Source organism: Stegostoma tigrinum, chromosome 2 (genome assembly GCF_030684315.1).
Source record: "Stegostoma tigrinum isolate sSteTig4 chromosome 2, sSteTig4.hap1, whole genome shotgun sequence".
Lineage (NCBI taxonomy): Eukaryota > Metazoa > Chordata > Chondrichthyes > Orectolobiformes > Stegostomatidae > Stegostoma > Stegostoma tigrinum.
In genome coordinates, this window is record NC_081355.1 from 35729695 (window position 1) to 35755440 (window position 25746).

Here is a 25746-nt window from a genome sequence, read left to right on the forward strand (position 1 = left end):
GGATGAGGTGGATTCTGTTTTGGTTGTTATTATGGGGATAGGGTGTGAGGGATGAGTTGTGGGAAATGCTAGAGACCTGGTCAAGGGCGTTTCCAACAGGGTTGGGGGAGGGGGGAAGAGAGTTGCAGAGTTGCAGTCCTTGAAAAACAAGGACAAGGACATCTCGGATGTCTGGGAGTGGAATACCTCATCTCGGGAGCAGATGCTGTGGAGGCGAAGCAATTGGGAATAGGGGATGGCCTTTTTACAGGAAAGTGGATGAGAGAAGGTGTACTCTAGGTAGCTGTGGGAGTCGATAGGCTTGAAATGGATATCATCTGATGAAGTGTCTAGGCCCGAAACGTCAGCTTTTGTGCTCCTGAGATGCTGCTGGGCCTGCTGTGTTCATCCAGCCTCCCATTTTATTGTCCTTCACATTTGTTCCCTTTTGCCTTAAACCTATGCCCCCTAGAATTTAACATTTCCATCTTGTGAAAAAGACTCCAACTATCCACCTTACCTTTGCCTCTCATAATTTTATAAGCTTCTATCAGGTTGCCACTCAGCCTCTGATGCTCTAGCGCAAGCAGTCCAAGTTTATCCAATCTCTCCTTTATAACTAATACATTTCAATCCAAGCAACATCCTACTGAACCTTTTCTGCACCTACTGCAAAGCTTCCACATTCTTCCATTAGTGCTGAGACCAGAACTGAGCACAGTACTTCACATGTGGCCTGACCAAAGTCTAATACAGCTGCAGCATGACTTGCCAACTTTTATACCTGCCCCAGCTGAGGAAGGCAAGCATGTTTTATGTCACCTTTACCCCCTTAATCACTTCTTATGTTGCAAGTGTTTATGAGCTACAAACTAACACCCCAGAATGCCTCAATCACTGCAGCTGTGTGCATTTATTATATATTTTTGTCTTGTATTTGACCTTCCAAAATGCTTAACGTTACAGTTACCCAGATTAAATTCCATCTGCCATTTTTCCATCCAGCTTTCCAACTGATCCAAGCTTGGGCAACCCGCTCATTGTCCAGAAATTTGCCATGTTGCATATTATCTGGAAACTTACTAATCATTACTATACATTTCAACAAGAGGTTCCAGCTCTGATCCCTGCACAACACCACCGACAACAGACCTCCAGTTAGAAAAACACCACTCTGCAAATGCTGTGTATTTTCAATGGTTAAGCCAATTTTGTGTCCAATTTACCAACTCACTGTGGATCCATGTGACTTAACCCTCTGGACTAGCCTACCTTGAAGGGCCTTGTCAAATGCTTTACTAAAAGTCCATCTAGACAACATCCACTGACCTACCCTCCTGAATCATCTTTGTCACTTCCTCAAAAATCTCAAGTTTGTGAGACAAGATTTCCCCCACGTAAAGCTATGCTGACTATCCCTAATAAGTGCATTCACTTCTAAATAAGAGTAAATCCTATCCCTAAGGATCTTCTCCAGTAATTTCCCTATTGCCGATATAAGGCTCAATGCCGTGTAATTTCCAGGATTATCCCTGTTGTTCTTAAACAAAGGAATGAAATTGGCTATTCTGCAGTCTTCTGGGATCTTGCCTGTGGCTAAAGAAGATACAGATCTCTATCCAGGTTTCAGCAATCCTTGCCTGTTTCAGTATCCCGGGATAAATGCCATCAGGCCGTGGGACTTACCTACTTCAGTGTTTTCAAGACACCCAACACCACCATCTCTTTTTTAATATTGAAATGGCCTAGAATATCAAAATATCCCACCCTAAACTTACCACATCTACGCCTATCACCTTGGTGAATGCCGATGCAAAATACACATTAAACAGCTCACCTCCTTCCTCTGGCTCCATGCGTTAATTTCCTCTTGTCATTGAGTGGACCTATCCTTTCCCAAGTTATCCTCTTGCTACTAATTTGCCATAAAATGCCTTGGATTATTCTCAATCCTCCTTGCTGAGAATATATCCTGCCCCCTTTTAGCCTTCCTCGTTCCTTGATTAAGTTCTGTGCTCCCGTTATGCTTCTCCAAGGTCCTTGTTTGATTTCAGTATCCTAAATCCTATATATACTTGCTTTTTCTTTCTGACTAACTCATCGTCCAAGGTTCCTGAATCTTGCCATTTCTTATCTTTTATCCTCAATAGAGTGTGCTGATCCTGAACTTTGATCAGTTGGCCTTTAAAAGACTCCCAAATGTCAGCTGTGGATTTATCCTCAAACAACCATACCCAATCTAATTTCTCCACTTCCTGCCTAATATTATTATAATTCACTTTCCTCCAGTTAAGCATTTGTCGTGAGGACCAGTCATACCCTTATCCGTAACTATCTTAAAACTTATGGAATTATCATCACTGTTCCTAAAATGCTCCCTCACTGAAACTTCAATTACCTGGCCAGGCTCATTCCCCAATTCTAAAGTGTAGTATGGCCTCTTCCTTATGTTGGGCTCTCTACATTATTGTTTCCAGAAACCCCCCTCAACAAATTCTGCCCTACCCAAGTGCCTGGTATTAAGGGAGTCCCAGTCAATATTGGGGAAGTTAAAATCCCCCACTAAAAACAACACTGCTGTTTTTACATCTTTCCGTGATCTGCTTACATATCTGTTCATCTATTTCTCACTGGCTATAGGGAGGCCTATAAGATAACCTCATCATAATGATTGCACCTTTCTTATTCCTGAGTTCTGCACAAATGACCTCTCTGGGTGCACCCACCAAGATGTCCTCTTTTTGTACAGTTGTGACTTCTTCTTAAGCACTAATGGAGCTCCCCCACCCCTTTTAGATCCCTCTGTATCACACCTGAACTTTCTATACCCTGAAACGTTGAGTTGCCAGTACTGTCCTTCTCTCAACCTGGTTTCTATATTGGCTACAACACTGTAGTTCCATGTACTAATCCAGGCTCTAAGCTCCTGTGCTTTACCTGCTGCACTCCTTGCACTTAAATAAATACACTTCAGACCACCAGTCCCACTGCGTCTATTAACCTGGCCCTGCTTGTTCTTTCTATTGAAATTATCTCCTCCTCTTCTAGTGGTTTTGTTGCAACCATCCTACTTTACCAACACTTGCTGTTTGAATATAGTCAGGCTGTTTGTGAGAAAGAGCTGATTATTTAATCTAATGATTGGTCCAAAACAAAAAAGATGATTCCTTGCCCACAACCTGTCTTAGGATTTGCAAAATCTAAACTTCATTTGAAGTTTGAATATGAAACCATTCAAAGTACAATATGCTGATTGATGTCAATTTGAAACCAGCTATAGTGATAAATTTCTTTAAAATCCTTATTTTTTGGTAATTTGTATGATTAGTGTATCTAAAGCACCGGCGCAGGATAGAATAACTTGGTGTTTTGTGCTTTTGTCCATCAATTGGTATAGAGTCATACAGCAAGGAAGTGAACCCTTTGGTCTAACTTGTCCATGCTGACAAAGATTCCCAAACTAAACTTGTTCCCTTCTGCCTGCATTTGACTCACATCCCTCTAAACCTTTCCTATTCATGTACCTGTCTAAATGTCTTTTAAATATTGTAACTGTACTTGTATCTACCACTTCCTCTGGCACATATAAACCACATTCTGTGCAAAAAAGTTGCCCCTCAGGTCCCCTTTAAATCTTTCTCCTCACCTTAAAAAATGCCCTCCAGCTTTGAACTCTCGCCTCTGCCATCCGAGGGAAACAGCCTTTATGATTTACCTTTATCTCTGCCTTTCATGATTTTATAAATCTCTATAAGGTCACCCCTCAACCTTCCTATACTTCAGTGAGAAAAGTCTCAGCCTATCCAGCCTATTCCCTATAATTTTCACCCTCCAGTCCTGACAACATCCTGGTAAATCTTTCTGAACCCTCTTCAATTTAATAATATCTTTCCTATAGAAGGGTGACCAGAACTATAGGCAGTACTCCAAAAGTGGCCTCACCAATGTCTTGTACAATCTCAATGTGACATTCCAAATCCGGTACTCAATGGTCTGAAGGCAAGCATGCTAAATGCCATCTTAACCACCCTGTGACACAAATTTAAAAAATTATGTACCTGAATCCCATATTCGTCTATTCGACAACACTACACAGGGCCGTACCGTTAACTGTGTAAGCCCTGCCCTTGTTCGCTTTACCAAAATGCAAACACTTCGCATTTATCCAAATTAAACTCCATCTGCCATTTTCAACCCATTAGTCTAATTGATCAAGATCCCTCTGTAATCTTAGATAATCTTTTTCACTATTGACTATACCACTAATTTTGATGTCATCCGCAAACTTACTAGCCATGCATCTTAAGTTCTTACCCAAATCATTTAAAAAATTAATAGTGAATCCAGCACCAATCCCTGCAGAATGCCGCTGGTCATAGGCCTTCAGTCCAAAAGACAACCCTCCACCACTACCCTCTGTCTCCTACCAGCAAGCTGATTTTAGAATTAGGTTTATTGTCACGTGTACTCACATGAATACAGTGAAAAGTTTACAAGGTGCCCAGGTACAGAATCTTGTATCCAATTGAGAAGCACTGCCTGAATCCCATGTGATCTAACTTTGCTAATCAGTCTACCACACAGAACCTTGTCAAAGGCTTTAGTAAAGTCCATGTAGGTAACACCTGTCGCTCTACCCTCCCCTATCTTTATGGTTACATCTTGGAAAAAAAATCAATCAAGTTTGTGAGACACTATTTCCCACTCTCAAAGCCATGCTGACTATCTCTGTTCTGGAATTCTGTCAGCACAGGAGAGGGGAAGAAGTTGTTTTTATTCATGCATTCCTGTATTGTAGAAATGTCAATTAGCTTTGAAGAAGCATGATATGGAGACCTCTGTTGCAAAGGATATGAACTATTTAATTCATTAAAATGCAAATGACAGAGTCTGTTTCAAGACAGTGCCCTGAGGTAATTAGATGTTTGGTGCTGACGCTTCTGACTTTTCAAACTTCAAATCAGAAAATATGATTGAAACATGCAAAAGATAACATGTCCAGTCTGCCACTGCTGAATTGTACGTGTGAGGCCTTGTTCTGAATCTGTCAGAGTTTTAACTTGGAGTCAGGTGCATATCATCCAGAAAACAGGAATTTATCAAATCCGACACAGACGTACATTTGGTTTCAAATTTTGTGCTGATTAAATGTGTATTGTTTACATATATTTGTGAGGGACTGAGAGTGACGGAGAGAGAGTAAGTTTGTGGTTGAATTTATTTGATTGAGAGATTGTGCTGGAACATGTGTCAGAGATTTTGTGTAAGATTGTGTGACTATGTGAGATGATGAGTTTGTTTTGCTTTACGTGTGTGTCTGTGTATGCAATGGCAGAATGTTTGTGTGTGTGTGTGTCTGAGCATGTGTGCATGTGAGAGCTTAGGTGTGTGCTGGTGTGACAGAATGAGCTTGTGTGTGTTTGCCTGTGTCTGTCATGAAGGAACTCCAAAGGGATATTAATGTCTTCCAGAGAATGTTACTATCTGACCTAGAGAGATTCACAGCTAACTTTGGCTATGTCACCACATTTGCCTTCTGATACCATAAACACCTTGGACCATAATGTTTCATTCTTTCTTACCACTTTAAACAGAAACTTTGTTTTTCCTATCTTTTTCGCCACAAACATGAATTACATGTCACCACGTTATATTTTCTGTGCCAATATTTTAAATATAATTCAAACGATGCAAATGACAAAAGTTGATGATGCGATGAGATGTAGCAAACTCTGTTACACTCAGTACCTTCATGTTGCAAAATCATTATACCCAGTCAGAAAACTGACCTCCCTCCGGGACACATCCTCATTGGATCTGGAAATGTGGACAGGCAAGGAATGGTACTTTAATATGTTACTGAGTTAGTTGGGAAATTTCTGCCACAAATAGATTTTTCTTTCCACGTGGTCCATCTGGCAATGACTTGCCCACCCAGTGAACCTGTCCATAACCTGTTTACAGCCTATTTGGTCATCCCCACAGTGTTCTCTCCCACTCTACCCAGTCCTGTCAATGAACCTGGAGACATTACACTTCTTTCCTTTGTCTGAAACATTAATATTGATTGTAAATGGCTATGGCTTTAGCAGCAATCCCTCTGGTGCCCATTAGAACCAGCTCACCAAGCTGGAAATATTCCTGTTTACGGTCGACCAGCCAAACCTCTACCCTTAAAGACACTGCACTAATTGCACAGTCTGGCTTAACATTACAATATTGTTGTGTACTCTCTGAAAACAACAAGAGAGGTGAGGGATGGAGGCAGAGAAGCAATGGGCAAAAGAGAGACAGTGAGAGAGATAGAGGGGTTGGAAAAGGAGAAGCCGAGGCACTGTGTGTGTGAAAGTGATCAAGAGCAAGAGCTGTGAGGGCCCACTGAGATGAATAGCTCCCTAAATAATGATATAAAATTTAGAGACAGATCTACAGTCATTGGATAGTGTGGAGATGGCATTTCCAACCCCTGGCCAAGCAGTGTTTGATGGGAACAATGTAGAGGTTGCATCTTTCTTGGTGCCTAACCCTGTGCTCCACCTGTCCTGGGAGTGTTTGAGGATGTTGTGAAGTATCTGTTTTTCCATACATAAACCACCCTGATTCTCTCTCGGATTCAATTTGTATGTCAATCTTGGGTATGCATTCTTCAATGTACAAAGCTCCCCAAACCCCTCAATTAGATTCCAGACTGTACGCGCTCTTCAGCATATGTTATTTGATATATGAACCTACTCAAACTGCTGAATTAGGTTAGTTCCTGGAAATTTGTCTGTCTTTATGTTTTTTAAGACTTTCAGCACCACCTCTTCTGTGATGTGGACTGTTTTCAAGACGTTTAGTGTTTGTTTTCCCAAGTTTCCTGACATCTAAGTCTTTCTCCACAGTAAAAACTGACACAAAATATTCATTTACCATCTCTCCCACCTCCTGTGATTCCACACATAGACAACCTCCTTGATCTTTAACGAGTCCTATTTTCTCCCATATTGTGCTTTTGCTCTTAACGTACTTGTAGAATCTCATTGGATTATCGTTAATTTATCTGCCAGAGCTATCTCATCTCCCTTTTTTACCCTTCTCATTTTCCTATTAAGAATGAACCTACACCCCTTATAATCTTCAAGAGATTCACATGATCCCAGTTGTCTATACCAAACATGTGCCTCCTTATTCTTGACCAGAGCTTCAATATCTCTATTCATTCCTTCTTCCCTACACTTGCCAGCCTTGCTGTTCATGCTAACAGGAAGAGGGTAAATCCTTGATGTATTTTGAGGGGTCTAGTCCATAAAAACATCAACTCAAGCTTTAGCAGTTGTTTACATTAGGGACCAAAAGAGTCACTCAATTGTCTTAGAACAACACCAGCCTTAGTCGTAAATTCTTTTCATTAATGTTAAGTTTCAACATATTTCCAAATCACTTGAAAGCCCTCCATTTGCCAGTTGTTCCTTTTACCTCTAAACATTCTACTCCAGTCAACTTCTGAAAACTTCTGTCACATATCATCAAAAGTGGCCTTACTCCAGTTAAGAGCTTTAACTTTTATACAATGCCTGTCCTTTTCCATAACTTTTTTAAAACTAATAGATTTATGATCACTGGTCCCAAAGTGCTCCCCCACAAACTCTTCAGCCACTTGCCCTGCTTTATTTCTCAAGAAAGGATCATGTTTTTCTCCTTCTGTAGTAAGTACATCTACATATTGACAAAGAAAATGTTTTTGAACACATTTAACAAATTCTGCCCCATTCAAGCCCTTACCAGCACAGCAGCCCCAGTCTACATTTGGAAAGTTAAAGTCCTCTGCTATTACCACCCTATCATTCTTACGTTTATCTGAAATCTTTTGACATATTTGCTCCTCACTTTACCTCTGATTATTGGGAGCCCTTTAGTACAATCCCATCGAGGTGACCGTCCCCTCCTTAATTCCGAATTCCACCATTTAGCTTCACTGAAAGAAATATCCTCCTGAGTCTTCCTTAATCAAAACACCACTTCCCCTTGCTTCTTGCTTCCCTTTTGATCCTTCCTTTAACATCTATACCCAGGAACATTGAGCTGCCAGACCTGTTCCTTCTTCGCCCATGTTTCTGAAATAGCCATAATATCCCAGTCTTATATTCACATACATGCCCTGAATTCATCTGCCTTACCTGTAAGACCCCTTGCATTGAAATAACTGCAGTTTAATTCTTCAGAATTACTTCATTCTCTGACTTGCTGTTGCCTGCCTTTTCTAATTAACTTACTGTGTTTAACTTAAAACCATCCTCATCTGTCTGTCTATTCTTGTTACTATTTAAGATCTTCCGCGCCACCCCCCCCCACCCCATCTCCTCTCCCTACTAGTTTAAAGACTCCCAAGCAGAACTAGCAAATCTCTCTACCAAGATGTTAGTGTCCGTCCTGTTCAGGTTATTAGTTAAAGTATGGTGAAAGAGCAAGACTCTCTCAGAATTCTGAAATACTCTTATTTGCACTCAAGCCATTACAATAAAATAGAATTCATGCTTTTAACCTGAATGTTTGTGATTTGCTCCTTTTGAGGCAGTGGATAAAATATAGATTGGACATTGGACAGCCTATATTTATTCTGGTTATGACCTACTGCCAAAAGTGTAGGTCAGCAACCTTGAGAAACCACATCCTCTCACTACTTATAGTCATGTTTTGATTCGAAGTAGGTTAGGATCTGCATGTAGAGTTTTATCTGAGTTGGATGGGAGTTACAATGATGGATATGAAATGCCAGTGGTTAAGAAGTCATGCTCACAGAATCATAATATTTAAACACAAGAGGACTGAGCAACGTTTCATTGTTTATTACTTGGTTTAATTTTAAAATGTATGTGCTGCATCTTCTAATTTTGTTCTTTCAATGTTTGTTTCTGCAGATTTCTAAGGAATGTCTTCAAGTTTGGACGTAATTTTCTGATAGTGCAGGATTGAGTTGATCCACCTACTCACTGTGACAACATGGAGGTTGATTCTAAGAAATCTGCTGGTGATTCCATGAGACTCAAGAAGGACATCTCCTTGTTGCATGGCATTTGCCTGATTGTTGGAAACATGATTGGATCTGGCATCTTTGTTTCTCCCAAAGGAGTTCTAATATTCAGTGGTTCCTATGGCCTTTCATTGATTATCTGGGCATTGGGAGGAGTATTTTCTGTCTTTGGAGCACTCTGCTATGCAGAACTTGGAACAACTATAAAGAAATCTGGAGCAAGCTATGCCTACATACTGGAATCGTTTGGAGGTTTTCTGGCATTTCTGCGTCTTTGGACATCTCTACTAATTGTTGAGCCAGCGTGCCAAGCTGTCATTGCCATCACATTTGCCAATTATCTGATTCAGCCCTTTTTTCCAACTTGTGATCCACCTTATTCTGCTGTGCGATTGTTGGCTGCTTTTTGCATAGGTAAGGAGCTAATATTCAACTAAGTATGATGTTGTGATACTGAGTTTAATGAACATGGCAACTTGGAAGCTGGTACCACAAAAAAAATTGACCATGAAACCTGTTGGATTGTTACAGTAGAGTGGTTTGCTCATGTTCTTCAGGGAGAAGAGTCTGCTTCCTCTGTCGTATCTGGGCGCTATATATTTGATTGCGGTCTGACACAACATATTTGACTGCTAATGCCTTCTGAAATGATCAAGCAATAAATAAGGAAAATGAAAAATTGTCAAAATTGAAATCTAGCCAACAGTGTTGAAATGCCAATTTTTTTAAAAAATGATTATACTTGAAATAAAAATGAACTTGCCACAACTTTATTTTGTGAGGTAACTTGCCATTTTAGTACGCCAGAAATTCTAGTGGCCCAGGGATTTTATATGATGTAGGGGTCAAACAGTAAGAGATTTATCGATGGACATTATTTCAATGTAGGCCTGTAATAAATATTGTATTAAATCCTCAAAAGACCATGCACTAGTGACAGAGATAATGGGAACTGCAGATGCTGGAGATTCCAAGATAATAAAATGTGAGGCTGGACGAACACAGCAGGCCAAGCAGCATCTCAGGAGCACAAAAGCTGACGTTTCGGGCCTAGACCCTTCATCAGAGAGGGGGATGGGGGGAGGGAACTGGAATAAATAGGGAGAGAGGGGGAGGCGGACCGAAGATGGAGAGTAAAGAAGATAGGTGGAGAGAGTGTAGGTGGGGAGGTAGGGAGGGGATAGGTCAGTCCAGGGAAGACGGACAGGTCAAGGAGGTGGGATGAGGTTAGTAGGTAGCGGGGGGTGCGGCTTGGGGTGGGAGGAAGGGATGGGTGAGAGGAAGAACCGGTTAGGGAGGCAGAGACAGGTTGGACTGGTTTTGGGATGCAGTGGGTGGGGGGGAAGAGCTGGGCTGGTTGTGTGGTGCAGTGGGGGGAGGGGACGAACTGGGCTGGTTGAGGGATGCAGTAGGGGAAGGGGAGATTTTGAAACTGGTGAAGTCCACATTGATACCATATGGCTGCAGGGTTCCCAGGCGGAATATGAGTTGCTGTTCCTGCAACCTTCGGGTGGCATCATTGTGGCAGTGCAGGAGGCCCATGATGGACATGTCATCAAGAGAATGGGAGGGGGAGTGGAAATGGTTTGCGACTGGGAGGTGCAGTTGTTTTTTGCGAACTGAGCGGAGGTGTTCTGCAAAGCGGTCCCCAAGCCTCCGCTTGGTTTCCCCAATGTAGAGGAAGCCGCACCGGGTACAGTGGATGCAGTATACCACATTGGCAGATGTGCAGGTGAACCTCTGCTTGATGTGGAATGTCATCTTGGGGCCTGGGATGGGGGTGAGGGAGGAGGTGTGGGGACAAGTGTAGCATTTCCTGCGGTTGCAGGGGAAGGTGCCGGGTGTGGTGGGGTTGGAGGGCAGTGTGGAGCGAACAAGGGAGTCACGGAGAGAGTGGTCTCTCCGGAAAGCAGACAGGGGAGGGGATGGAAAAATGTCTTGGGTGGTGGGGTCGGATTGTAAATGGCGGAAGTTTCGGAGGAAAACCTGCAGCCATATGGTATCAATGTGGACTTCACCAGTTTCAAAATCTCCCCTTCCCCTACTGCATCCCTCAACCAGCCCAGTTCGTCCCCTCCCCCCACTGCACCACACAACCAGCCCAGCTCTTCCCCCCCACCCACTGCATCCCAAAACCAGTCCAACCTGTCTCTGCCTCCCTAACCGGTTCTTCCTCTCACCCATCCCTTCCTCCCACCCCAAGCCGCACCCCCCGCTACCTACTAACCTCATCCCACCTCCTTGACCTGTCCGTCTTCCCTGGACTGACCTATCCCCTCCCTACCTCCCCACCTACACTCTCTCCACCTATCTTCTTTACTCTCCATCTTCGGTCCGCCTCCCCCTCTCTCCCTATTTATTCCAGTTCCCTCCCCCCATCCCCCTCTCTGATGAAGGGTCTAGGCCCGAAACGTCAGCTTTTGTGCTCCTGAGATGCTGCTTGGCCTGCTGTGTTCGTCCAGCCTCACATTTTATTATCATGCACTAGTGGCAGCCTTCCATCTCAAAATGGTTTGTATCTAAGTGGTCAACTGTATTAAGTATCGCCTGGTATAGCTCGCATGCCTCTTCCTAGCAAGACAGTCCGTATTTGTTGCAGCGGAACACTGTGCTGACAAAGATGCAGAATACTTTCTTCTCAACCAACTGAGCTTTTCCTTTCTACTTGCTTGTTCCAGTGCCTTTCCACTCTCACTCTAGGGGTCACAACTGTCATCACCTGTCCTGTAGTTTCTAGTGTCGGTGTCCGTCATCTTTGTTTCTCACATTTGATGGCCTAATAGTGGTGGTATGAATGCCCAGGAGGACGTGGTTCATTGGCAGTTTACTGTACAGAAGGTTGTTTGTGTGTCCAGCCATATGTAGTGAATGTGGCCAAGCTACCACAGACATCATTGGCTTAGCAATGCATGTTTGATGCAATTAGCACATACAAAGACTTGTAAGTTGATGATGCAGTCCTTCCAAGAGATGAGGATACATCTGAGACACAAGCTGAAAACTGTTCAGCCATTCTGCTTACCTAGAAAATATTATTGGCCACAGCCACACCTGTACAGAGAAGTGCATTAAATGAGAAGGCTTGGTAAACTCTTAATTTAGGGTTCTCCATTGGATTTGTGTTGCCGTATGCTCTCAGTCTGGACATAACAGTAGTCACTTTTGTGAGCTATGTGTTGATTTCAGCATCAGGTGACAGATTGCTGGAGATTATGGTGTCTAGATATAAAAAGCTATCAAACAGCCTCCAGCATCATGTTGTCATTAGTGGTCAATGATCATCTGGCAACATGCTGGATCATGACCTGCGTTCAGCACTGAAGGTCAGACCACAAACACTTACGTTTATGAGACAAGCTGTTCATTTCCAGCGTGGCTCAGTAGTGGAGAGCAACTCCATGTAAAAGAATTAGTGCACCTTTGTCATGGATCCATGATAAATGAGGCTGAATAGCTTTGTATCATTTCTGTACGTATATGCCCTGAAGGCATATGATAACAGCAAAAAAAAGCCAACACAACCCTGCTTGATCCCACTGTTATCTCGTCATCGTTGACCTTCCCTATCATGTTGCCATGTAAAGACGATCACATTAACCAATTTTCTCAAATTTAAATATGTTGCCTGTGCTTACGTGGTCAAGTGTGTGGATGAGGTGACATATGGCAGTTTGTGTTTTGTTCATGGTAATACTCTTGCCAGTTGTGACCATGTTGATGTTGATCATCCAGTTTTGAAACTGCATTGTTTCTACATTGAATTCCTGTCAGCAGTCTGAGGGCAATACAAGTAAATACTTATCCCATAAAGAGTAGCAGGGAGCTGCGATGTTCTTCATTGCAGTCACTCTGCCTGTTGCACACAGTCCATCTACATCCAAACGTGACCAGTATTCATTGAAGAGTGGGTGGAGGGGGACAGAGGTATGCCCTTTACTGACGACTGACCGTCCTAAGTAAGGGGGAAGTCTGGGTGTTGGTGAAGGCTTGGTTCCACAACAGGAACAGCGGATGCTGTATACCACATTTGCAGATGTGCAGGTGAACATCTGCTTGATGTGGAGCCTGGGATGGAGGTGAGGGGGGAGGTGTAGGGGCAGGTGTAGCATTCCCCCCACCCCCGCATATCGGGTAAACGAAGCAGAGGCTTGGGGTCTGCTTTGCAGAACACCTATGGTCGGTTCGCAACTGCACATCCCACTCGCCAACCATTTCAACACCTCCTCCCATTCCGCAGATGACATGTCCATCCTGGACCTCCTGCAGTGCCACAGTGATGCTACTCGAAGGTTGCAGAAACAGCAACTCATATTCCACTTGGGAACCCTGCAGCCCAATGTTATCAATGTGGACTTCACAAGCTCCAAAATCTCCCCTCCCCCTACCGCATCCCAAAACCAGCCCAACTCATCCCCGCCTCCCTAACTTGCCCTTCCTCCCCTACTATCCCCTCCTTCCATCTCAAGCTACGCCCCCATTTCCTACCTACTAACCTCATCCCACCCCCTTGACCTGTCCGTCCTCCCTGGACTGACCTATCTCCTCCCTATCTCCGCACCAACACACTAACCTCCACTGGCTCCATCCTCGCCTCTTTGACCGGTCTGTCTCCTCTCCACTTATCTTCTCCTCTATCCATCTTCTGTCTGCCTCCCCCTTTCTCCCTATTTATTTCAGAACCCTCTTTCCCTCTCCCCATTTCTGAAGAAGAGTCTAGGCCCGTAATGTCAGCCTTCCTGCTGCTCTGATGCTGCTTGGCCTGCTGTGTTCATCCAGCTCTACACCTTGTTATCTCGGGTGTTTTCTTTGCTTGCTTTTTCAGTTCATGGTGTTTAAGGGCTCTTTAATGGGCTAAACTAAAGCCCAAGATCAGGGGCCCAGCACAGAACAAAGTGATGTCACTGGAAAACCAGGTAAATTCATTCATTAGTAATAGCTGCTAAGCTGACTGCCTATTATTGGTCACTTGTAAACTGATGGTAAATAGGACAAAGGTTTACAGATTATAAACTAAAGACCAGAAAACTTTAAGAAAATAATTAAAAGATAATTAAGTAATTTCAAGATGCAGATCCAGGTGATGTTTGTAACTGCTTGAAAAGGAAACTGGTGGACTCCAGTGTCATTCATTGTGACATCTGTAGCAATTGTTTGCTTGAGGAAATCAGGCTCAGAGTCGATGAGCTGGAGTCTGAGCCTCAAACACCAACACCTAAGCTATGTGTAAAGTTACATAGACACTGTGTGTTTCAAAAGACAGCCACACCCCTTATATTACACACCTCTATTTTGATCAATGATCAGGGACAGGAGGGCGTGACTGTAAGCAGGGCTGGTAGAGGGGTCCAGAAGATAGTGCTGAAGGTGCTTCAGCCCTTGAACCTGACTAACAGGTTTTAAATTCTTGCTCCCTGTGTGGATGACAGCTGGAGATGTAGGGTGTATGAACAAATTAACCATAGAACCATGCTACAGGGAGCCATGTACTTCCAGTATCCTGGGTGACATCTTTTGTCAGTTTTGGGGTATGGGTGTCACTGGCTTTGCCAACATTTCGCCCTGTTTCTAGTTGCCCATGAGAAGGTGGTAGCAAGATGCCTTGTTTAATTGCTGCACTTTGCATGCTGTATGTTGACTCAATAATGTCCTTGGGGAAGGAATTTCAGAATTTTTGACCCACCAACAGCAAACTAATGGTGATATATTTCCAAGTCCAGGTGGTGAGTGCTTGGATGGGAACTTGCAGGAGGTGGTATTCCCACGTATCTGCAACCATTGTCCTTCTTCATGAAATTTTCCATGGGTCTGGAAGGTGCTGTCCAAACGTCTTTAGTGAATGTCTGCAGGACAACTTTGCGGATAGCACACACTGTTGCTACTAAGAGTCAGACTTGTGCGTTATAGCTGATGGACAGTGGGGGATTCGGTGATGGCAACACCAGTGAATGTCAAAGGGTGGTGGTTAGATTTATCGCTTATTGGAGATGGTCATCGCCTAGCACTTGAGTGGTGCAAATGTTATCAGTCACTTGTCAGGCCAAGCCTGAATTACATGTGCTGAGAGTGTCCAGTTGCAGCAACTGGCTAACACCATTTCGGAGCCGTATAAGTGTTGGATACACTGTGAAGCGTCAGCGATGCTGAGACTTTTCTTGTTTACTGCATTTGGGGAGGAGGTCACACCACAGGTAAGGACCCAATAGGCAAAAAAGCAATGGGTGGCCAGGCAGAGGACAGGACGGCACATAGAGTAGGAGTGTACCCTCTCTAACAGGTGTCCTGTCACATGGGACTGACTTCTTAGGGGATAGCAGCAGAACTTAAGTCCATGACACTATGGTTGCTGTGGTGCTTAAGAAGAGAAAGAGCAGGAGGATATAGTGATAGTGGATTCAATAGTAAACGGAATGGATAAAGGTTTCTCCAGTCACAAAAAGATCTCCAGGATCATATGTGCATTTCTGGTGCCAAGGTCAAGGATAGCTCTGAGCAGCTGCAGGACACTGTCTGAAGAGGGAGCGTGAACAGCAAGGGATTGTGTTACAGATGAGGTTTTTCTTTAATAAAAGAGGTCTATAAGCAGATTGTAGGCAGTTAGAACACAAATTTTAAACAAGGACCTCAAAAGAAATAGTAATTTCAAGATTCCTAGCAGTGCCACATTCTAGTGAAAGTAAAAAATAACAGGATGTAGGGAGGGATTCAGATCACCAGGATACTGGGATCAGTACAAACAAGATGGGTTTTATGTGCGCAGGATTGGGAATAATGTCCTTGATGGGAATATTGTCAGAAGAGCTTAAACTAGAATGGCAAGGGAGGGGAACCTGAGCAGGGAGAGCAAGGAGGGAGAAAGAATAGACAGAAAGGCAGAAAAAATGGCAATAAATAAATAGGGCAGTACTACAAAATAAAGTTGACCAGAAAGGTTAAAAAGACAAGTCTGAAGCATTAGGCCTTGCTATGTGGAGCATTCAAAATGAAGGAGATGAATTATCAATACAAACATATATAAGTGGTCATGAGATAATTACATTCAGAGACGTAGCGACAAGGTTAGCAAGGATGACTTTAATTTACATTTAAATCATATAAACCAATCTAGCAATGATATTGCGGAGGAGAATTTACCGGAGTGTGTAACATGTTAGTTTTTTAGACAAATATCTTGAGGAACCACTTCGAGAAGATGATTCTTGACTGGGTACTGTGCAATGAGAAATTAATAATCTTGTTGTGCCAGAGCCCTTGGGAGGAATGACCATAATACAATGCTTTATTAAGTTGAAGAGCGAAGTAGCTGAATCTGAAACTACAGTCCTGAATCTAAATAAAAGGGTATGAGGTGGAAATTGGCATGGATGAACTGGTCCAGGAAAAACTGGAAGCATGGGTGGTCGTCTTCCAAAATTCTACAGTCACTGGAGCACGGAAAATGTAATCTCAATATTTAAAATTAAAATGATGTTATTCTCACATCATTAGGGAAAATGGTAAAATCTATTATAAAAGGCGTGATAACAAACATGTGGAAAGCACAACAAGATTATTAATTTCTTATTGCACAGTAGGATTGGACAAAATCAGCATAGGTTTATGCCAGTGAAATCATTCTTAGTAAATCAACTGCAGATTTTTGAGAATGTATAGAATAGAATACATGTGGGAAGCTGGGGATATCATGTATTTGGACTTACAGTAGGTTTTTCATAAGGTTCCCTCATGAGTTCAGTTGGTAAAGTTAAAGCACATGGGGATTAGGGTAATATACTGGCATGGATTGTGAATTGGGTGACAAAATGGAAATGCATGAGAATAAATGGCAGGGGGTGACAAGTATATTGCAGATATCATTACTTGGGCCTTAGTTAGTCACAATATATATAAGTTACCTAGGTGAGAGAACCAAATGCAACATTTCCAAGTTTGCTGACAACTCAAAACTGGAAAGGATGAAGAGCGAGGAGGATGAAAGGAGGCTTCAAGGTGATTTTAGACCAGTTGCGTGCATGGGCAAACAAATGGAAGACTCAATACAACACAGCTCAATCTGAAGTTATACTCTTTGGTGTGGGAAGTACCTAGGAAACGTATTATTTAAATGGATGTACAAAGGAACCTTGGTGTCCTGGTATAAAAGCAGACCAGTACAGCGAGCAGTTAGGAAGGCAAATAGTATACTGGCCTTCATTTCGAAGAGGATGAGTGTTCTGAAGTAAGGATGTCTTCGTAAAGAAATGCAGATCCTTCGTGAGACCATACCTGGAGTATTGCATGCAGTTTTGGTTTTCCTACCTAAGGAAGGATATACTTGCTATAGACAGAGTACAGCACAGGTTAACTAGGCTGATACAAGGGATGCAGGACTGTCATTTGAGGAGAGGGTGGTTCAAGTCATCCTGTATTCACTCGAGTTTAGAAGGTTGAGAGGATATCCGATAGTCTGAAATTCTAAAAGGACAGGTCAGACCAGATGCAAGGAGGATGTTTTCCCTAGGTGGGGAGTAGAATCAGGAGATGTTGTCTCAAGATGTTGGATAGACTATTCAAGGCTGAGATAAGGAAACATTTCTTCATTCAAAGAGTAGTGAACTTGTAGAATTCTCGACCACAGGATGCTGCAGAGAAAAAGATAAAGTTCTGGATTTTACAGCCATAATCTAGTAGAAAGTGGGGAATATGGCATTGAGATTGAGGATCAGCCATGATCATTGAATGGTTCAGCAGGCTCATAGGCCTACTCTTGTTAAGTCTTCCTGACGGAGACACATGGAACCTGCATCCCTCACAGAGACACATGGAAGAGATCTGGACCCAAAGCATACAATGTGCAGGCCCAACAATTCATCAACCCATCTTGTCACTTGCGAACCAAGCTCCCAACCGCAGTACAAAAGCTCCAATACTTTTGGATACCTCAGTAAAGTTGAAGGCTAAGGGAATAATCCCTGAAACAAACCTGGAGTGGACCCTAAAGGCAGATGGATGTCCAAAACCTTTGATCCTTCTAACAACCCTTGCAACCAAATCACTGCCAAATCTAGTGCCTATGTTGTTTTGGATTCAGCCAGAATGGTGAAAAGGGGGACACTGATATTTGGGAAGCCAGGGTCTCCATCCATTTTGTCCAGGCTTGTGCCCTGAAGAGAACGTTCCAGTTTTTGGAACGTCTTAGCACACATTGGGGCAGCAGTAATGAGCGATAAAGCCAAAATGGAGTGGTGTAAAGAATGGGTGCTTTGGGCAATGTGGCAGTGGGAGGGACTCTAATGTCCCAATGGTCAGTCACTGCCTACTTCAAGGCAGGCAGTGCACATCTAGTAAGGTGCTGACCTACCATGGTCCATCTGCTTCAAGCTTATAAATCTCCACCCAACAAAGAAGATAGAATTAATTGCACCAGACATACAAGCAAAAGCCAACTTTTCAACTGGCAAGCTGGAATGGTAGGGCCATTTTCATGGGACTGACAGTAAATTCACAAGTGGATAATTATGTGAACAAGTGTGATCAACATGCCTAAACTATGAAGGTGCAAGGATATAGTTTCCCTATAAGAGACTGGCTCATCTAGTGGATTACTGAAAGAAAACAATGCACAAATCATCTGACACAGGAAGACTTCTAAGGAAACAGGCGAACAAGGTCTTTTTGATAGAGTCCCCTCACACAGTTCAAAACATGTCCTCCATCCACACTAAGTTCAAACAAACAATTAACGTCAGAGTATCTATGCTCAAGCTTGCCCCATGACACAACTGAAGGGCCAGTTCTATGGAAAATTGATAATTACCAACAGAATTCCTTATTGAAAACCTGTTTACTTACTGGGGAATGTCAACAGAGAGGGGTATCGACCATGAGGCATGGACCTTGTGCCTTGGACATCATGCCTTGGGAAACATAAATGAGAACAGACATGACTTTGAGCTTTGCTGCTACCACAAGCTTTGCATAATTAACATCTTCATTCAGAACAAACAGTACCAGCAAGTATCCCAGAAACATCCAAGGTCAGAGTACTGGCACCAGCTGGGTCCACTCATTACCAGATGTGATTTTGAATGATATTCTCAACACATGAAGCTACCACAGCACTCCATATGTTCACTAGAATTAATGAAGTTTCTACAAAGTGGAATTCCTGTCGTTGCATTGACATCAACACTAACGCCTGCCGATACAAAAGTAATCCACAATTCAATTAAACATGTGTTCACTAGCATTATTACACAGTACAGAAGAGTAATGCAACATATTTTGAAACACTGCATTCTCAACATGAAAAACAAAAACGAAAAGCATGGGCCAGTTTGAGAGATGAAACCTCAGTGAAGCCACGCAATCTACTTTCATTGATGACAGGACAGATCAAGTGAGAAGACTCAATGTACTAACAGTTGCATGAAGTAGCGTCCAATTGACTGCTTGGCAGTGCATCAGTGACTAATGGTCACAAATCTACAAAATACCCAGAGATCCTTAATACGTGGAGTATTAGGGGCACATATTAAGGGATCAGAAAATGCAGCAGGTCCAAAGAAAACAGTTCTGTTGAAGCAAAAATGGGAGAGGTCAGCATGATCTGCAATAAAATTATTGGAGAAATAAGTCAACACTATCTTATGTTGTAAATAACAAGGAAGCTCCAGACAACATGGAGAGCCCTCCTGTCAAGACAGTACTGGATATCAAACCCGAGGCTGAAGGATCTGTTTCCACACTATAGGGTTTCAATGATTCTATTTTCCTAATTAACTTGTTTAGAAATATCATTACACACCTCTGGAACAGATAGAACGAAAACATGGACCTGCTGGTCCGGGGTAGGGACCTCAACCACTGTGCCACAAGAGGGCCCTTCTGAGTCTGCTTATTCTCAATAACTTTGTGTAAGGCAGCACTATAATATCTCAGTAATCACTGGGCCTGTAAACCACATTGCACTACTGTCTAAATGTACAAGAATAATCATTAATGACTGCATGTTTTCAGGAACACTTGATTGGTTTTATTTCTGAGGGGATTTGGTGCAGATACTTTTAAATGTCTGGCCTAGTGAATAAAATCATTAATTAAGTCAAACTAGCTTTCTGGTTTGGCAGCAGGCCTTGAAAACTAATGGAAATTCTTCAACAGAATAACAGTTGGAGGTTTTAAAAGAAAAAGGCCTGATTCGATTTGTTAAGATTAATTTTGATTTGACTTTTCATGCTTCAAATTTGCTGATCCAACAACTAGTTTGATGTTTTTGTTGAAGCATTCATGTGTGCATGGAAAGCTTTAAAGCCATAGCTGATCTAACTGCTGTGGAAACAGACAGCTCAACAGTCAGCAGTCAGATCAAGTTCATGTATCGATGTGGTACAAAAATAAAATGTGTATGTTGTTGCCTCTGATTCAGCCCCTGAGATCATGAGAGCTGGCAAATATTTGCCATAGGTCATTGTGCCCTTGGAGAATTAGCAAAAGATAAATAAGTCGTCTTCTGTTTACTTCCTAAAAATTTCTTGAGAAGGGGCAGTGACTCTTTTTGAAGTAAAGCAGAATAATTTTGAGAGGGACAAACAGGGTATGGTGCATAACCCTGTCAGCATTGTTGATGTAAGCTGCTGTTGAGCTGTTTCTTTCTTGAGCTCAAAGGCATGCTGCACATTAATCTATGTACCAGATGTTGATTTGACAGCTTCATTGGATTTTAACCTCAAGAAGGCATTTGTTTTTCTTTTTCTGGAAGTGTTCCCTTCTACAGTCCCTGTATTTCCTCCTTGTTCTGAGGATTCAATGCAGTATTATCAAGCACTACTGTCCTTCTTTAAGCCAACTCCACAAACAATCAAGCGAAGCTCCAACCAGGATGGAGTGGACAGTACATCAAAATGGCTAAAATGAATCATCATCGCCAGGTTCTGTTTCTCTGCCTTCAAATGTTTGGATTTCCGGGTAAGATAAGGAAATCATGATGAAAATACTCTGAAACATAGAAAATATGATCATGAGTAGGCCCTTCAGCCTATCAAATGTCCTGCCGTTCAGTAGGAGGATGGCTGAACATTGTACTCAGTTCCTGCTTTCTCCCAATTTTCCCTTTCATCCCTTTATCCTGAGGGCTGTATTTAACTCTTTCTGGAAAACATTCACTGCTTTGGCCTCAACTGCTCTCTGTAGCAGAGAATACCATAGGCTCAGATCCTTCGAACTTTATCCCATCTTCTGGACTGCCCGGTTGTCGTATCTCTTCGTGTGTTTACACTGTTTGATCTTACTAGGACTGAATAGGTTTCAATGAGATCCCCCACCCCCCCAATTAAATTCAAGTGAATATAATCCTAATCTACTCGTTCCATCCCAGGAACCAGCCTGTTAAAACTTTCTTTCCGCCCCTGCATAGCCAGAACATCCATCCTCCTAGGAGACCAAAACTGCAGATAATACTCCTGGTGTGCTGCCACCAAGTCCCTGTATAATTACACAAGACATCCCTGTACTCAAGTCCTCTCACTGTGCAGGTCAGGATACCATTTGTCGTCTTAATCGCCTGCTGCACCTGCATGTTTATTTTAGTGACTGGTGTACAAGGACACCCATGTTTTGTTGCAACTTACCCTTTCTCATCTGTCTCAGTTCTGATAATCTGTCTTTCCTCTTTTTTCGCTCCCAATTTGGATAACTGTACATTTGTCCACATTATACTTCATCTACCATGTATTTGCCCACTCACTTAACTTGTCGAAGTCCACACTGAAGCACCTCTGCATTTTCCTTACATGTTGTCCTCCTACCTAACATTGTGTTGTCTGCAAACTTGGAGTTATTACATTTAGCTCATTAAATGATCACTGGTCTCTTTGAAAGTGACCTATTCTTGTAACTGGCTGTAGAAGTTGTCTATCTTATATAAAAATTAATTGGCTCATGGTATGTGTTCAGATTCTTTAATATGTCAATATTTAATCAGCTTGAAGCTGATAAAATGATTTTGGTTTCAGAATCAGTGCTTAAAGGAAAATGTTTGGCTGAAGATCGTATTATCTCATATTAATGATCATTGGCATTAACTGTGAATGCTGTTGTGCTTTTGGTTTTGCACTTCAGACACATGGAAACATTTAGCATAAAATAACAGCTATAATTACAACATCTTTTTGTGTAAATGTGCCATGAATTTTAAGTCCTCATGGTCTGTATTGTGAAATTCTGCAAAATACTCTCTCTCATCCAAAAATGCAGTTGTTTCCCAAACTGGATTAGAAATGCTGGAGTGAAAATCCAACTTTAGCCCATGTTAACTAGTGCTTTTGTTTTAATTATTATATTTTCAGAACTTGCTGTTTTCTCTCTCTGGCTCTGTATATCCTTACTTGGAAAGAGAGCTGTCAGTTATGTCTATATGCTGACCTGACTGCTTTCTGCCTTTTTGAAAGCATTGAGGAAATGGTCAGTAGTTATGTGGACTCTGTCGAACAATGGAACAAAAAGGGTAATTTTTCATTCTGCCACAGACCAAGCAATGAGTGCTCGAATTCATACAAAGCGGTGTCTTTTAGGTCAACTGCTGTACGCCATAAATGCCCAAAAGATAAATGAAGTGAACCACAGCAATGGTAAACATATTTATTTTATATTTCTATTGTGTAGGAACTTAAATTATGTTCCACATGTTCCAGGACTTTCCTCTAACAGTAAAACTGGCTTGCGGAAAATAATTGAAATTGTGCTTTCTGAAATTGCACGCGTGGTTTCTACTTTCTGGTCAACATTTTTATTTTAAAACATCTTTCAAACATTAATGCGCATCAGCAGAAGATGATATAGCTTGTGCCAGACATCTGTGTAAAGTCTTTTTAAATGCCTGCAGAAGTTAAACAACAATAAGGCTTTGTGAAGAAGATACTTGGAATATCTTGAAGATTGCCATGTATTGGAGGGAAGCTGACTTTTTTTTTCTTCTTTGTGTTAAGAGTTGATACATATAGAGTCATACAGTGCAGAAACTTATCCTTTGGTCCATATCATCTGCGCCAACCAGGCATCCCATCTGACCTATTTGCCAGCATTTGACCAATATCCCTCTAAATTCTAATTAAAAACCAAAAGGACTGCAGATGCTGTAAATCAGAAACAAAAACAGAAAATGCTGGAAGAGCTCAGCAGATCTGGCAGCGTATGTGGGAGAAACCAGAGTTAATGTTTCGAGTTGAGTGACCCTTCTCCGTGTGTTTACATTGTCTAGTCCTGCTAGAGTTGAAATAGGTTTCTATGGGATACTCCTGCGCTCCCCCCCCACCCCCACAGATGATATTCATTCATTAGTCCTGCAGTCCCAGGGATCAGTCTGTTAAATCTTTGTATCACTCCCTGAGTAGTCAGAGCATTGACCCAAAATGCTAACTCTGATATCTCTCCATGGGTGCTTCCAGACCTGCTGAGCTTTTCCAGCAATTTCTGTTTTTGTTAGTTCTAAACACTTCCTATTCGTATATCAATCCAAATGTCTTTTAAATGTTCTAGTTCTACCTCATCCAACAATTCGTCTGGCAGCAAAGTGTTCCATACACGCACGACCCTCTGCGTGAAAAGTTACTGCTCAGGTCCTTTTCAAATCTTTCCCCTTCCACCTTAAACCTTTGCCCTCTAGTTTTGGATTCCCTCACACCAGGAAAAGACCTTGGCTGTTAAACCTATCCACGCCCCTCATGATTCTATAAACCTCTAAAAAGCCCAGCTAAGTAATCTTCCATGATGAAAGTCCTGATTAGCTTTGTGGCCTTGACTATTGAGCTGATCTTATGAGAGCCAATATACAACTCCAATTTTATTTAATGGTGATTAAAAAAATTTGTGGAGCATGCCAAATAAAGGTCTTTTGTCTCATAACATTGAAAGTGCTGACCCGAGCCATTCACAACCTTACAAACACTTGTGCTTCTAATTACAAGAGACAAATGGTACATGAGTTTTTGTTACAGGAAGTTTAGGATACTGGACCACAGTAGTCTGTTACAAACAAAAGAAAATGTAATGTTAAAAATCCTCTGTATTCTTCAGATTTATAAGTTTCATTCCTGTGCTCCTGGGTGAGAGACATTAGCAGCAGGAACTGAAACACTTCCTTTTTATGGGTACTGACTGCAACAGCATTCTGTTCCAAAGTTTGCAGTGACTTTTTTGACATCTGAGTAAGTTAGTCATGAGTACCGAACTAGAAAAAGTTGTGTGTGTTGTGAAACTACAGCCCATTTGAAAGCCGGATTTAGACTGATCAAATGTGTACTGAATAGAGGGCCATATAATTAGGGGTGTGTGGTAGGAGTGATTCATCCGTCCTGGTCAGGATTCAAACTCAGGTCATTCAGGTGAAAGGTCAATCCATTGACCCAAAGCTTTATATACGACTAAATCTAAATACCTCATCATAAAACAGTGATGTACTTTAAGATCACTTTAAAATCTCTATCTATGCTAACTCTGCCTCACTGAGTTGTTAGACGTTGATTTGCACATTTATATCTGCAACAAGATTGTAGAGTGAGCAGTTTTTTTTTGTTATTCTGTATTTCGATTGGGGACAGACAAAAAGGAACTTTTTTTTAGAAAAAAGAGTTTCAAAAACCAAGGATTTTGGAAGCGATTGTTGCACTTTTTAAAAGCAGATTACTTGATACTCATTGTTTACACTGTTGCTTGTGCAACCATTGAGGACAGGTTACTGTAGACAGCCTGACACCAAGAGGTACATAGGAATCAAGATTCAACTATCAATAAGTAGCTAATTTGACTGTGGCAAGATAACCAGTTGTTAATGACAACGGCTGTCTGCCTGCCAGCAACTATGTGATCAGCTCCCAAGTAGTTAGCAGCTTATTAGTGTGACTAAATATAGCCAGAAGCCTTCAGAACTTCCAGAACAGGAGGTGATGTCCTTTTCTCTAGAGATTTAGAAAAATACCTGTAGCCTGCAGAGGCTCAGTTTATTTCCCCTCCATTGCTTGCAGTAAGCTGTTGTTTTTGACCTACAAGTCAGGCACTCTTATCAGTTGTGAGCTAATTGCGTTGTGCCAACTGAAAACAAGTGGATGTACCTAGTAAAGAGACATCGAGGAGCGGCAAATCCTAGCAAGACAAATGTATCATCTCGGCGAACTCTGCGGACAAGAACTATTAAGCCGTCCTCCCAATTATTTCCTCCATCTGTAACAACAATTTTTTTTTAGTCCATCTGCATGTGTGCAGACTTTTATAAGGTGGTTAGAGTTTTAACTCGTACAGTTATGCCAGTCGTTCACAGTCATTTACCTGGAGCTAGAATTTATTTGTTTGTAATAAGTAACTCTTTCAAGTACAGAAACCTGGTCTATATTTTCTATTGGCCTGGGTCCAAAAGACAGATAAGTTGGGGAATTTGTGCATTTTGATGAAATATTTAACTTTTGCGATGACTCTGGCAATAGTGGGGCTTGATTTCTAGTGCTGTACTCCAGAGGGGTGTAAGATTTGATAAAAAGTTGATATGAAGCGAAAGAAAGTATTTTCATTTTATAAGAAGATGAAAATTGGTAAAAGTAATTTGGTCCCCCTAGCCTACACCTCAAATACTTGCATTACATTCTATACTGTGATCTTTACCCTAAATTGAGAAAATTTACAGCTTTTATATTGCTGAAGTTGTAATCCAGAAGCCTGGTCCGCAGTTCAAACAGATTGGTGATGGTTTGAGAACTTGAGTAATTTTTCTTAGATCTAGAAACACAAGC

The 25746-nt window shown here is 41.9% G+C and overlaps 1 protein-coding gene across 10 annotated transcripts in view; it reads left to right on the plus strand.

The window, feature by feature from the left end:
• Positions 1–25746, plus strand: part of si:dkeyp-120h9.1 (Y+L amino acid transporter 2-like) — a 158172-nt gene that overhangs the window by 94358 nt on the left and 38068 nt on the right. For all 10 annotated transcript variants that reach the window (XM_059653405.1, XM_059653404.1, XM_048555870.2 and 7 more), the window contains one exon: positions 8880–9406. In XM_059653405.1, coding sequence (XP_059509388.1) covers positions 8962–9406 — 445 coding nt within the window. In that variant the 5' untranslated portion in view covers positions 8880–8961. The remainder of the gene's footprint in view (positions 1–8879; positions 9407–25746) is intronic.